The sequence below is a fragment of the Protomyctophum parallelum genome, assembly GCF_964188405.1.
Source record: "Protomyctophum parallelum genome assembly, chromosome: 5".
Taxonomy (NCBI): Eukaryota; Metazoa; Chordata; class Actinopteri; order Myctophiformes; family Myctophidae; genus Protomyctophum; species Protomyctophum parallelum.
In genome coordinates this window covers 51,466,000-51,481,242 of record NC_139702.1, presented here as the reverse complement: position 1 = coordinate 51,481,242, position 15,243 = coordinate 51,466,000, and the positions used below count along the sequence as shown (strand labels likewise).

General features: G+C 42.5%; 1 protein-coding gene across 1 annotated transcript; it reads left to right on the top strand.

The window, feature by feature from the left end:
• Positions 1-2,949: 2,949 nt before the first annotated feature.
• LOC310858420 (somatostatin-like receptor.1) lies at positions 2,950-14,809 on the top strand (the record flags this gene model as incomplete). Its single annotated transcript, XM_083764527.1, has 6 exons — positions 2,950-2,960; positions 7,652-8,230; positions 9,000-9,140; positions 9,555-9,827; positions 10,718-10,810; positions 14,696-14,809. The coding sequence occupies exons 2-6, from the start codon at positions 7,661-7,663 to the stop codon at positions 14,807-14,809; spliced, it is 1,191 nt and encodes a 396-aa protein (XP_083620653.1). The 5' UTR covers positions 2,950-2,960; positions 7,652-7,660.
• Positions 14,810-15,243: the final 434 nt, after the last annotated feature.

Sequence of the window (15,243 nt, the reverse complement as noted above, 5' to 3'; positions counted from 1 at the left end):
AAAAGAAAACAATTGCTCTAGTCCTACACTCATTCATATACCAGAATTTGTACATCTCCATTAATGCTTGTGCAAGCGTGTGCGTTTTCATTAAATACAGATTTGTGGCAATTGTTGCCACGAATTGTTTTATCTTGTTATATCTCAGCTATGTGGAGAGAGTCAAGGGAGATAATTCTCCACAAGATTATTTTAGGGTTCCCTCACAATACCCCATGTGAGCGAGCTCTGCCTAATCCTCCATTTACATTTTGTCAGGGGGCTTTTTACCCTGAAAGAAATTGGTCTAAACTAATTCCGCCCACAGGTGGATTAAGTCAGTATACAGCCATGGTGGACCCTTTCAAGCAGCATTATTACTTCTAATTAGTTAATATTAGAATTAAGTTTGTCCTCCTATTCATTTAATTATCCCCCGGTCATATACCAGCTCGTTTCTGTCTCCATTCCTTCCCTGACTTATAGCAGCTGTGTGCATATACGTGCCTGTATGTGACCTCGGACACACCAAACAACTGCTTATGTGCATGCATGTACTGTAAGTGTGTGTGTTCACAGTTAAAGGGACACTTCACCCTTTTTGCAAAAATATGTATGTTAATGACGTTTAGAAGCTTTAGAACACTTTCCTGGAGATATTTATGTGTGTAATATGTGGTTTTAGATATTTTAGATTGTAGCAGTGAGCCTGTTGTCTCTGATGTCATGGACACTGGGCTCACTTCCTTCCTGGACTACATGTTGTCTCAGTAAGACAGCTCTCCCCCTATCCACAAGGAGGAGCAGTGCACCAAATAATTATGGGAATTGTAGTCCAGGAAGGTAGTGAGACCAGTGGCCATGACATCAGAGACAACAGGCTCACTGCTACAATCTAAAATAACTAAAACCACATATTACACACATAAATACCCCCAGGAAAGTGATCTAAAGCTTCTAAACGTCATTAACATATTATTTTTTTGCAAAAAGGGTGAAGTGTCCCTTTAACAACTTCCTCTGTGACTCTGTGCTCTTCATAAGAAATGAACTGCCCTTGGTAAAATAGCTGCCCACCGCTACAGAGTCTGGGAGTTCAAATCCACTGCTGTGTTTCTGGCTTTGTCGAGTGTCTATACAGACACAAACACAATTCAGAGGCGAGTTTTGGAAACAACCCAGAGGGCCCTATGACCTAGCCTGGTTAATAAACCAGACTAATATCGCACGGATCCGCGGGATATTAGTCTGGGGAGGCTCAGCTTGGATTTCATTTCCAGGGAAACATTTTCTCTTTGACGCAATTGGTCAGAGCTACTGTCAGTCAAAGGTCTCAAGCATTGAACGTCACTGTACCAAAGCCCGCCCATATTGCATACCGTGTCCCTATTGGGCGCACACGTTTTCGTGTGTAGAAAATGGGCGTACAATTGAGCCTCTCCAGACCGAAATCCGCCGGTAGGCAATTTTCTTTTGCCAACGGCTGATTCGGTCTGGTTTATTAACCAGGCTACCTATGACCCTATCTAAGGCATGTGCTTAGGCTCATATGGGAACAACAACACGGAGGAAGTCCAGGCCTTTGTAAGGCTTTAAAAGTCATGTGATTCAGCACAAAAAATAGAGAGCACCAGATCAAAATTATTTTATGTCCCATGGGAGTGACTAGAATCAGAATCAGTGCAAAGAATGAAGAGTAAAATATAGCACAAAAGGTAATAGGTATATACAGAAGGTGCAAAAAGTAGCAGGTATATCATTAGTCATAAGGTAGCAGTATGCAGTATGAGGTACAGTGCAAGAATGGTGACAGATAATCATTTGTTATAGGCCACATGAGGTAAAAGAAGAAAATGCATCAGTTGGTCCACAAAGGAGACAAAAGCTGATTGTGACAAAGAAATACTAAAAGTAATACTAAAAGAAATACTAACTTTTGACAGATCAGCTGGTTACCCTGCTTTGTAAAATAAATGAATTAATCATAATGTTGATAATATTACAGTATATTATATACTGTAACCTGTTCAGCACTACTGTTCAACACAATAAGCAGAAATGTTTGAAGCAGAAACGGACAGAGGGTTCAATATAGGCAGTGGCGTGCACAGACATTTAGAGGGGCATGGTGCTCAAGTGAAAAAAAAGGGCACCTTGTGCAGCGCATTTTGGGGTGGGAACCCATTTTGGTGCTTTATAGCAGATCTACAAGCTCATAGCGCGCCACCGAGTGACGCGCTACGAGCTTGTAGGTCTGCTATTTTTCTTTAATCAAAGAACCACTGACATAGAAACACATAGCTTTAGATTGTGTGGGGGCCTAAATAATATAGTAGAAGCGTTTTTTTATCAAGATTTGATCAATGTCACCATGGTCCACACACTACAAATTAAGAAGAAAAAAAAAACTTTTTTTTCTTTTTGTTTTAAGAGCAAAATTGCCAAAAGGGCAGGGGGTGCTCTAGCACCCCCTAGTGTCTATCTGTGCACGCCACTGAATATAGGCATCCTACGCAGACGGTATCAAATGAGGACAAAACGCACAGCATCCGTGCTTTATGTTATCTCCCTTACCCCCCACCCCCCCCCCCTCTCTCTCTCTCTAGATCAGTTACTTTGTCTCCCTCACTTTCTCTGCCCCCTAGCTGACTCACACGGTTTTTTTTTCTCGACGCAAAGAAAGAAATAGGCTGCATGCGGACAGAAAAGTTGCAGTAGCCTATATACCGTTAAGCGATGTAACTATAATAGTTAAGGGAGAAGCCGGGAGTCGCTCAGAGCGTCCAGATCAGCACCACTGACAGCGAAGTGCATCACTTATAAGTGCATCACTTACTTATCACTCATATAGGCTAACCATTGGATACGTCGTGTATACGTCGATAAACGAACTGTTTTGGGAGCAAATTGTATTATAGCCTAAGCCTACATGTAGTTTTTGGATATTTCAGAGGAGTAAACGTCTTTCAAACCCCGAAAAAGTAAGTAAACTCTTCCATTGATCGTTATTGTTTCGGTTGCAAATCATCTTAAAAACCATTTGAGGAGATGTACACAGAATTCTAGGCATGCATAAATAATCGCAACACGTTGTTGAAGTATCTATTCAACGGCTGGAAAGATGAAGCATATTGTGGCATTATGTGGCATTAAAATGTAATAGTTAGATTAGATTAAATAGTTTGCAGGAGAGACTACGGTGATGCTGTCACAATTATCATGTTTCAAGGCTGGGCTCATTATCATTAGCAGCTTTGGTGTGTATGCACACCTAATATATATATGCCTAATATACGCACTCCGGGACAAAAACATTGACTGTTCATTTCTTGTGTCAGAGTTACGTGGTCGGTACACATACCAAAATATATTACAAATAAATGAAAAAGGGAATGGAAAGATCACGGCCCCTCGCAATGACATTCTAATAGAATTCCATTAATTTTGTATTTGTTATATAGCCTATCTATACATATATTTGTCTTTTATTTGAAAGTGAAAACGTGTTAATTTAATATGGCTTCTGCAGAAATTTACTGTCAACCATGCACCTAATGTCATACTTTCAGAGGTGGATGGCAAAACTTTACACTTCACTTTACAGGTGTGTGTGTGGGTGTGTGCGTGTGTGTGTGTGCGTGTGTGTGTGTGTGTGTGTGTGTGTGTGTGTGTGTGTGCGTGTGTGTACATGTGTGCGCGACACACACACACACACACACACACACACACACACACACACACACACACACACACACACACACACACACACACACACACACACACACACACACACACACACACAGTGGCCTCTATGAACCCTATCACCATAATTATTTGAACTTGATCTCTAGCTCTTTAATATCCAAATCCTGCAAAATTGTTAAAGTCGAATAATTGCAGATCAGCTTCCTTTACTTTACCTTGCATGTTAAGTTGATGATTGGTTGCATCATAGTGAGATCTGGAAAATTACCATCTGCTCATTAATCATATATACCTTCTCCTACTCCAAATTATGCCTCTCAGTTATTCTATAGAAGATAATAGCTATCTCTCCCGGTGTACCAAGGCTCTTCAAACCGTTGATCCTAAGAAATCTATTATTAAGACAATGAAGTTGGGTCTTTTGGTCTTTTATTCTATATCTTTCTGTTCCACTGGGTATCGCATCGAGTGTACTGAGCAGTGAGCACCCTTTTTTACCTCTCTTCTATTGCGCAGTTCAGTTGGGAGAAAAGAGTGATCCAAATACCAATACCCAAATTGTTTGGCTAAAAATCAGTCACTGTCAGTCGCTGTTAAGACACTGATAAATTATCAACATTTCTTCTGCCTGCAAACTCTGGGTTCAGACCTTTGCACAGCAATAAACCACCACTTCTGTTGTGACTGACATTGGATGAGAAAAAAACAGTGTGCTGCTTTGTCTCCAGGGGCCTATTTCACGAAACTTGGATTAGAGATTAAGCCGGGCTTTATTCGGTTTCATGAATGTGATGCTACATAAGTTACCATGGAAACTAATGCTTTGGACTTAGCCTGCTCCGGACCAGGCTAACAGCCAGGTTTAACCTAATCCTGATGTCTTTACTGTTCATTAAGCAGTCAAACTGATCACAAACCAATGATGTTTTCCAGATTTATTCAATTATTATGGTTTTATGTTGCCTTATTTGTATCGGTCTGCATTAAAGGACTAATTTAAGCACTATATAAAATCAAATAACCAAAATATACAGGCTGCACAACATCATGACAGCTTGTGAGCTTGTAGATCAGCTGCTTTTGGTGAATGTTCCCCATGAATAGGTTTGCTGTCGTGCAAGTGCACGGTTAAGAAGAATTATTATATTATATTATATATATTTTTTTTGTAAAAGTGAAAACCACTAAATATTACCATTACTCATTGTTTTACAACATATTACCATTGTAACGTTTCACCCACTACTAGTCCTACATACTTACACCTAGAAACCCCATTCAAACCTATTTAGGTTCATCCTATGGTGGACATGTGTGCCTGAAAAGGAATCTTTGAAATGTTTCATAGTTTTAGAAATATAGTGCTTTCAAATTTGCGACATTTATAGGCAGATAGTGGCACTTAAAAAAATCACTTTCACCTAGAAACTCCATTCACACTTTGTAAAATTCAGCTTACTGTGGAGACACATGCTGGAACTTTTTACTTTGAAATGTTTTGTAGTTTCTGAGTTATTTAACTTAAACGCCCAATGCATTCTCAATGGCAATAGCACAAACTTTGGCATGCTACATGAACCATGACCCGGCCCTGTCTGGACCACAACCCCCTTCTCCAAAGGTAGCTCCCTCAGAGGAGGGAGTTATGGCCAAATATCACAATGCGACAATATCATTATGCTTACAATATTAAGAATTCAGTTTTAAGTAAATAGTAGTGGTAAAATGTAAACTATATTTTTGGGGTAGTTAATCATTCAGTCTATCCACTATGGAGAGTATGTTCTCTCTTTAATTACAGCAGCAGTATTTATTTTAGAAGCTTAAGTCCTTGTATCAGTAAGTCTTGAATAGATTAGTAAAGATAATGAGATATACAGAAGGGGGCTGTAATGCAACTATTAAGGATGCAAACTGCCTTAATACCCCATGAAGAAGAAGGATCAGTAAATCTGTGATCCACATAAGGGGTCTAGAGACAAAAAGCCAGACTGTCTATTAATTTACAATTTACAATTTAGGCATTTAGCAGACGCTCTTAATCCAGAGCGACTTACATTTAGGCAAGAACAAAAGCATGGGAATACATCACATAAAAGCATTTATCATGAAACATGCGTAAGCTAAGAAGGTAACAGCGGAATATCTATATGACTATACATACACAACTATACATACACTATACATAATAAACTATACATATTCACTACTATGCTATACATATGTACTATGGCGTGCTATGACTATATACAATACAATTATAGTGCTGTCTACATAACATGCTATAAGTCTGTGTCAAATGCTATCTAAGCCAACATAAATGCTATCGAAGGGGTTAGGGTAAGTGCTATGGGCCATGATGGAGTCTGAAAAGGTGGGTTTTCAGGCTACGGCGGAAGATTGGGAGTGATGCTGCAGTTCTGACTGCAATGGGAAGTGCATTCCACAGTTTTGGAGCCAGAAGGGAGAAGAGTTTGGGACGTGTGGAGCGTTGTCCCGGCGTTTTTAGTGAGGGCACTTCCAGTTTCCCTGCGTTGGCTGATCTGAGTGCGCGGGAGGGTTTGTAGGGTTCAATCATACTTGTAAGATATGGGGGAGCCATACTAATATTAAGCCTGGCTTGCTGATCCCGGCTCGCCAAATCCACCAATTCTGAGCCTCGCTTGGCTTTAGTGGAACGGAATAAACCAGGCTGTAAAGATCAGGATTTAAAAAGCCTGGCTTTGGCCTAAATCCTGGATTAGTTAATCCAAGTTTCGTGAAACAGGCCCCTGTGCATTTGACACTGTTGATCATTACTTGCTTTTCCATAATAATGTAATGACCGGTGGGTTTCTGATCTGAACTATAGTAGCCATGACCATCATTTGTTATTCATAACACCCCGCACAATAACAATCGATTCCATCTAGAAAGGGGTGCTCTGCGGAGCACATAGAGCGCCGAAGTCCTGACGTCACTCGCTCGTCCCCTCGACTCCCCTGGTTCACGGAAGTAATTTCTCTATGGAGACAGCGTTGTGGTCCAAAAATAAACAAGCCGTCTCGTCGTTATTGTGTTATTGTCAGTGAGGTGCTCTGTAAAGTTTGCGACAGTCAGTCACTCATATATGATACAGTCTGTTTCTAGCGAAAATGTAATTAATTCAGTAGTAACAATAGTGTTTTCTCTCAGTCAGTTGATTCTTCATATCCATATGAGTGAAGCGGCCTGGATGATTAGTTTATTTTTCAAACACAGTTATTATATGAGGCGATCTAAAATCCCCCTATGGGGATTACAATGCAAATAAAAAGTACATGAACCCTATGTGAGATGCAGCCCTCAGGAGTACTGAGTTCATGAAGCTCCTTGGGGAAATAGTGTCCTTATACGACATGGTTTCAAATCTAATTTGTAGCCCACCTACAGTATAGGCAGAAGTGAAAGTGCTTTTGTATGGTGTTCTGGATCATCATGCTCCAACGATTAGCTGTCACTGCAAGTCCGTACAGTTTCTCAGTCCTTAAAAATCTGCATTTACTTTTTATGCTCTGCAATTTAACATGCCGATATTGGAAACTTAGACAACACATCAGGAATCACATTTGTGAAGGTCAGAAGTGAAGGTCTTTTGTAATATCAAAGTAAGCCCCCTTTGCTCGACTCCTCACTCCGTGTTAACCCATTCTGACCGGGCACCCATTTTGGTGTCAGCATCATGTCGTGCTTTAGCTATTGAAAAATAGCAGATCTACAAGCTCATATCGCGCCACCGAGTGGCGCGATACGAGCTTGTAGGTCTGCTATTTTTGAAAAATCGAAGAACGACTGACATAGAAACATAGCTTTATCAGAAAACTGTCAGGATGTAGAAGACGTTTATAGAATCTGATCTCAGGTCAGAATGGGTTAAGAAGGAAATAACACTGTAAAGACTGTATGAAGACCTACTGTAGACACAGTGTTAATCTCTTCCTCCATCAAGGTTACCATTATGGAGCCTCTAAACCAGACCCTATCGGCGGACTTCAAGTCTTCCTCTCCAACAACATCCTCCTCCTTCCCGTCTTCGCCTCCCTGCTTCTCCAACCTGTCCTCCAACGTATCAACGTGGAGCATGCCGTTCCAGGGCAGCAGCACGCTGGTGACGGCGCTCATCTCCCTGACCGTCTTTGTGGTGGGAATGGTGGGCAACACCCTGGCCATCTACGTGGTGCTCCGCCATGCCAAGATGAAGACCGTGACCAACATCTACATCTTCAACCTGGCCATGGCCGACGAGCTGTACATCATAGGCCTCCCGTTCCTCACGGTGCAGAACGTGCTCTCCTATTGGCCCTTTGGCTCGTTCCTGTGCCGCGTCGTCATGACCGCGGACTCCATGAACCAGTTCACGTCCATATTCTGCCTGACGGTGATGTCCATCGACCGCTACCTGGCCGTGGTGCACCCCATCCGGAGCACCAAGTGGAGGCACCCCCGCGTGGCCAAGGTGGTGAGCGCGACCGTGTGGATCGTTTCCTTCGTGGTGGTTCTCCCCGTGGTCATCTTCTCCGATGTTCAGGTATAGAGAAACAGCATTCATTCTTGGGATGCATTTAGACTTTAGAGCAGTTGCGTGTTCAACCTTTTCCATATCAACTTTGAATATTGCTGTTATCGAACAGGCAAACGTTGGTCAAAACAACAATTCTTCTACATTCAATTCAAATTGTGTGGAATTCTTGTAAATTAAGTAATGCAGATGTTTAACAATAATCTAACTCTTGAGAGCAAACATTTAATCAAATGGACCCAAAATAAGGGTCTGTTTGGTTTCATTTCACACTCTTAACCCATTCTGACCTGAGATCAGATACATACGAGTTTTCCACTGGACACACACTGGTCTGATTAACCCATTCTGACCTGAGATCAGATTCTAAAAATGTCAGTCGTTCTTCGATTTTTCAAAAAATAGCAGACCTACAAGCTCGTATCGCGCCACTCGGTGGGAATGGGTTAAGAGTTAAAGATCTATAAGGGTCCATTTGGTTACCAATTTGCCATCATTTAGCTGTGGACCACCTGGAACCCTCTCAAAGAACCACTGGTGGTCCCTGGACCATTGGTTGAGAACCACTGAGGTATAGAGAAACAGCATTCACTGTCATGTTTCCTTCTTATGATGCATTAAGAGGGTTTAGAGCACTAGAAAACCATCATTTATGATTGCTCTTTAACAGAAATAAACTGTAGCCTATATCAATTTTCTCTAATACAACTTAGACAAAAACAGACACAGCCTTTTTATCTCACCTTGACACACAGCCAACGTCTAATTCTCCCCTCAGGAAATGTTTAACTCGTGTAACATGAACTGGCCCGAACCCAAGGATGTGTGGTCAACAGCCTTCATCCTCTACACTGCAACAGTTGGCTTCTTTGGGCCACTGCTTGTCATCTGTCTCTGCTACTTGCTCATCGTTGTCAAGGTGTGTGTATGTGTATACTGTGTGTATGTAAAAAAAAAAAAGAAGAAAAAAAAGAATGTGTGGAACTGTGGACGAATAGCTAATATTAGTATGATATCATCATTGTCAGTTTCCACACTACGTTGTGTGTCGTCGTTACCGTCATCATCTTCTCAGCGTCGCCATCCTCGGCGTCGTCATCATCTAACTGTTCCGCCCTGTCCCCGACATTATCACCATTGTCATCTTCTTCATCTTCATTGTTCTCATCATGTTCATCATCGTCATCATGCTGCCACCGTCCCTCTCATCTCTACGTCCTCATCGTCACCACCACCACCACCCTCAATCTTCTCCACGTCCGTGTGCACCTTCAACATCCTCTCCCTCAGCCTCCAATCTCCCGCCGTCGTTCTCCTTCCTCTCTCCGTCCAGGTGAAGTCGGCGGGGGCGCGGGCGGGCTTCACCAAGCGCCGCCGGTCAGAGCGGAAGGTGACCAGGATGGTGGTGGTGATCGTGGTGGTGTTTGTCCTCTGCTGGCTGCCGTTCTTCATCATCAACATGGTCAACCTGGTGTTCATCATCCCGGAGTCCAGTGTCTCCGCCGGCATCTACTTCTTCTCCGTCATCCTGTCCTACGCCAACTCCTGTGCCAACCCGCTGCTCTATGGCTTCTTGTCGGACAACTTCAGGCAGAGCTTCAGGAAGGTATTGACTGCCTATATAGGACTCCTGTGTCACGTCATCTGTCATCTCCTGTCATATGTACTTCTTCCAGCATGATGTGGAGCTGAAGTACTTAAAGGTATATTCAGTGATTTCACTTAATTCAAATATCACTTATTTTTTTGTTTTGTTGTGATAATCCTCCCTACTATAGAGTGTGCTGGCCATATAAGGAGTTCCTCCCTGTCCCCAGTTAACCCCTGGGGGTCAAAAAACCTTAGGTTTCGTTTTTGACTCTCTATCCTGATTGGACGAAAGGCTGGGTCCCACAGCCAAAAACGAAACCTAAGGTTTTTTGAGTGAAATCACTGTATATACCTTTAAAATATAATATGAAAATAAAGAGAAAAAAAGCGCACAGTAGAGTGCAAAACTCCGGCAGGAGGCATACCATAATAATAATAGCAATGTATGCACTTCACATTACTACAAAGAGCCATGCATGTAGTAGCGTGGCATGTGATCACGGATTCACTGTTAAAAGTATATTTTAACATACATGCATAGGTTATCAACTACAATGCAACTTTTGTGAGTTGGGATTTCAGTGCGCTGGCATAATGGCATGCCTATGAGTACATCCATCCAGAGCTACAAGAACGTTGTAATTGCCAGGTAGTGTAGATCGCATATACATCAGACAGACTGTGTCCGATGGACTAGCTTCATGGTCTGTAGCCTCATGGGATGCATATCCCATAGCCTGGAGGGAACAGTTGCTCTGTGATGATTAATTCACAAAAATGACAGATTGTTGACAGTTGTTGACTGTCAACTGTTGACAGATTTGAAATATTTGGGAATTGACGCTGATCTTCCTATAGTAGTTTGAGATATTAGCCCTTTCAATTTGGGTCTGTTTTTACACATAGGTGCTGTGTGTGCGGAGTCGTAAGCATAAGGCCAATGGTGTAGAAGATGGGGATCCCAGTGCCCCGCGTACAGAGAACCTTCAGAGCTGCCAGGTGTGTGATGTTGGGTCTGAATGTGTATTTTTATGTGCATGCATGGACATGTCTCTCCAACACTACAACCCTTCACTCAGAAAATCTGTCTGAACCTTCCCTAAAACATGCAGGACAATGGTCCACACACATCCAAGACTCGTCTTCCTCCTGAATCCAAAATTGTGGAAACTCCCCATTGCAGTTAGAATTGCAGTTTCACTCTCAATGTTCGTAATCTTCCGTTTTTTTTCTTGTTTTCTTTACACAAGTTTGGATCATTAAACTGCAGTTTACAGCAGCATAATGTCAGACAGAGACAGTGTCACAGATTTCGATTTGTTAACTCGAGTCATTACAAATTATGTCATTGTCCAAAATGACTTGAGAGCTATACACAAGTATAGTAGAATTTTGTGAGGACCATTTTCCATTTAAGAATTGAAATGCAATCGTGTGTTTGCTTGCACATGTAGGCATGCGTTTGTGGAGAACAAATTTCAGTGAGATGGGGAAAAAAGGTGATGCAATCACAGGTAATGTTTGGTGGCTGCATAGATGAGGCAGACGATCTTGGATGCGTTAGTGTGCTGCTGTTATTATCACCTACAGCACAGAGCCATATAAACTGTAAACTGTCCCATTATATCCAGCGCCCCACCCGGGCCGTCTAGTGGCGCTCTTGACTCTACTAGCTGTCTTTCGGGTCTGAGTGCTCTGAATGTTTCTAGGTTCATCACAGACTAGTAACGTCGGCACCTGTGTCAATCCTGAATTTAGTGTGCCCTATTTTTTATCTGTTCTGACCAGTTATCTGTGCTCACTGCCCCCAGGTAAAAGCTTTCCTCATCCTCCGTATTATCCTGAGTGACTTCTCTCACTGACTTAGAAAAACATAGCCTTTAATCCCAGAGGACCTTTCACTGCTTCGTCTCAACCTGGTCTCAGCCAAATTGTATTTTTTGACATTCCCCTTTTCTCCAAAGTTGAATGTTGCCACTACTGTTGGAGCAGCCATAAACTACACAGGTTCATCCCAATGTTCTCGGCATGTTCTGCAGCCACACCTGTGTGTGATTGCAGCCCACAGAAATCACAGGACCTCACACACACACAAATAAAGTTGAGTGAAGTCAAGAATACCTAAACTAAAGTCTAAATATGGTGAAACTCCAAACATTAAAAATCAATCGTACTGTGGAGGTACAGAAGTGAACAGAAATTTTCATATTTCAATATTTTCAATATTCATGAATGTATTTTATTATTTATCTCACAATAGTCAACTTTCACCACTAGACATCAATGTAAATTTGCTGAAATTAGCATATTATCCATATGTCATGTTCAGAAGTAATGGATAGTAGTGGATATAAAACATTTTAGCACTGGAGGGTGGATATGGAGGGGCTTTTAAGACAGCAACTGCTTGGTGTGTAATGGTGAGGAAATAGGGGTGTTGAGGGTGATATGGTGGTGCAAGGGGTGGGATAGGGGGGCTTACAGGAAAATGGAGGTGGCGGCTGTCGGTATATGGCAGTGGTCCTCAACAGGCGGACCGCGGTCCCTCCATAAAACATATCAAATAAAGGCGAAAGCCACAAAAAAAACATTAAGAAAAAAGAATAAAGAGAAGAAAAAAAGTCACTGCAACCGCGAGTTGAATTCTCTGTTGTAATTCTCTGTTGTATTCGATCAATGCAATGCTCTGAATGTCATGTGTATTATGGGCCGGCATGTCATGATGACAATGTTGCGCTGACGGGCTCACTAGCAGTGACACATTCACAATTTCACACATTCAGTTGAATGAACAAAATTGGATTTTTGGAGGTGTGAATAATGAATAATTATCAAAGTGAAAAATTATATTTTCATACTCTGCCACCCCAGTGTTGGTTGGGATGGGACCCGGTTTGTATAGCTTGGTTTGACTGTACTAAACAGGCATAGTTGTTTCTAGGGGTGGGGGGCGAGGGGGGCAGCCCCACCCCGTGGGGCCCACGTGGCCCGCGACCCGCAATTTTATTTGCGTGCGCATGAGACTGGACCATGGTCTTATTCAAAAATTATTTGTGGACCTTCAGCATTTCTAGTTGAGGACCCCTGGTATATGGGGTGGGTGTATCGGGGGGGGGGGGGGGGGGGGGGGGTTGATGGCGGGTGGGGTGGGGTTTATGTCAAGGACCCCCAAATTGACATGCATTCTGCAGACCCCCATATGAAAATATTTTCTGCTAGGGCAATGTTTTGAAGATTTATCCAAATGTTTCGAAAATAGCCGATCTACAAGCTCAAAATGAGTAGTAATGGGACGTGTTTGTGAGCTTGTAGATTGACTATTTTCAAAGTATAAAATGGGATTAAAGTGGTAAAAATGTTCCATATTTTGCTGTGGACTGCCTGGAACTTCCTCAAGGACCCCTTGAGGTCCTCAGACCAAACTTTGAGCAGAGGGTGCTGTTTTTCCTTTATGTTTTCAGATTGCACTTAAGAACAAAATAAATTGTATAATAAGCAAAGTATAATGTTTTAAGGCATATTTGTCTCATTAGCTAGGGTTCCTTTTAAGAACGGTTGGTGCGTGAGGCCCAATGTGCTGATTTCAGCAAATTTACATTGATGTCTAGTGGTGAGATTTGACTAATGTGAGATAAATAATGAAATACATTCGTGAATAAAATGTGCTGTTCACTTCAGAAGTACCTCCACAGTACTATTGATTTTTAATGTTTGGAGTCTGGTGTTCCACCATATTTAGACTTTAGTTTAGGTATTCTTGACTTCACTCACTCAACTTGAAGGTGTGACTGCAGGCAAGGCCATGGAGCCATGCAAAACCACACCCACCTGGGTGAACACAGGTAGGAAAGTGAATTCCCAATGCCTTATCCCATTCTGACCTGAGATCAGATTCATACGAGGTTTCCTCTGGACACACACTGGTCTGATCAACCCATTCTGACCTGAGATCAGATTCTAAAAATGTCAGTCGTTCTTCGATTTTTCAAAAAATAGCAGACCTACAAGCTCGTATCGCGCCACTCGGTGGCGCGATATGAGCTTGTAGATCTGCTATTTTTAAATAGCTAAAGCATAACATGATGCCAACACCAAAATGGGTGCCCGGTCAGAATGGGTTATATGGGGATTGGGGGGGGCGGTTCCCTATGGTAATTAGGATGATAATTAGGATATATGGGGCGTCTATACCTATGAATGTATGAACTGGCACACCCCTTCAAGTTACGAGGATTTGGATTCATCACCATAAGAACATGCTTATGAACAATTCTGCCTACTTAAGAACGTTTCATGAATCTGACTGGACTTCTCTTAGGAATTCACTAGGAACTTATTGCCCCCCCCCCCCCTCTCTCTCATTAGCAGGCAACTGCAGCACTCTCTCTCTGTTTCTGGCACAGCAGCGCCCCTACTGAAACTCATTCTCGTGCTCATTAACGTCACAGACAAACATAGGCGGGCGGACACGGACATTGCCGGTTGTAGGAGTGGTTGCACCACTCAAAAAATTCCTAAGTGGGTCGAAGAACAAATTTCCTCTTAAGAACTTCTTAAGAACGGTTGCCGCATGAGGCCCATTGAGGGATGCAAAAACCTTCTTAAAAACTTCTGGTTCTAAGAACAAATTTCCTCTAATGAGGATGCATGTTGGAGCCCGTTAGGAACACAGAGGTGGTATGGAGTCAAGAGCCTCACGGCCAACATTGTTTGGACAAACCCTCTTTAATCTTTAAAAAAATTATTTTCTCTTTCTCTTTTCTTTTCATTTTCTCTTTTTTCTTCCATCTTTCACATCTCTTCCTTTCCCCTTTCTTCTCTCTCTCTCTCTCTCTCTCTCTCTCTCTCTCTGCTGTCAACTGAAGATATCTCCTCACCTTCCAGCCTCGCTCGACCCTCACACAGCAGGTGCAGAATTGCACCAGATGCAGACCTCACCCGCAGCTGGCCATGCCTCTGCCCCCGGTGCAGGACCAGCACAGCACACCACCACAGTGACCACAGTTTGCTCATTGCCCAAGGTGATAGTCCCGGCTGGAACACTGACCACCATCACCTCAGCAGCAGACATGAATCGTGATCTTTAAAGGTCTCGGCTTTGCAACTTTGGAAAGCGAGGAAGTGGAAGAAAGGAGGCTCGAAAGGAGGAGCTTTGTGTTTGGGATTTCTACGGAGCAAAACAGAGAGCGGTGGAGATGTGTAGAGTTGTGCGGCAGGGTTTGGAGGTGTGATCACAGACTTTTGGTATTCTCAGAACCAGAGGTAAGGTATCTGCAGTGCAGTACCGAGATGAGTTGGATTAGGCTGAATACAATATTCATGACTGACATCCTTGAAAATGAGGTGAGGCGAAAATGGCTGATTTATCAGACCGCCAAGAGCAGATGATATAGTTTTAGCTTCAGTACATTTAAATTGATTGATCAGCAACA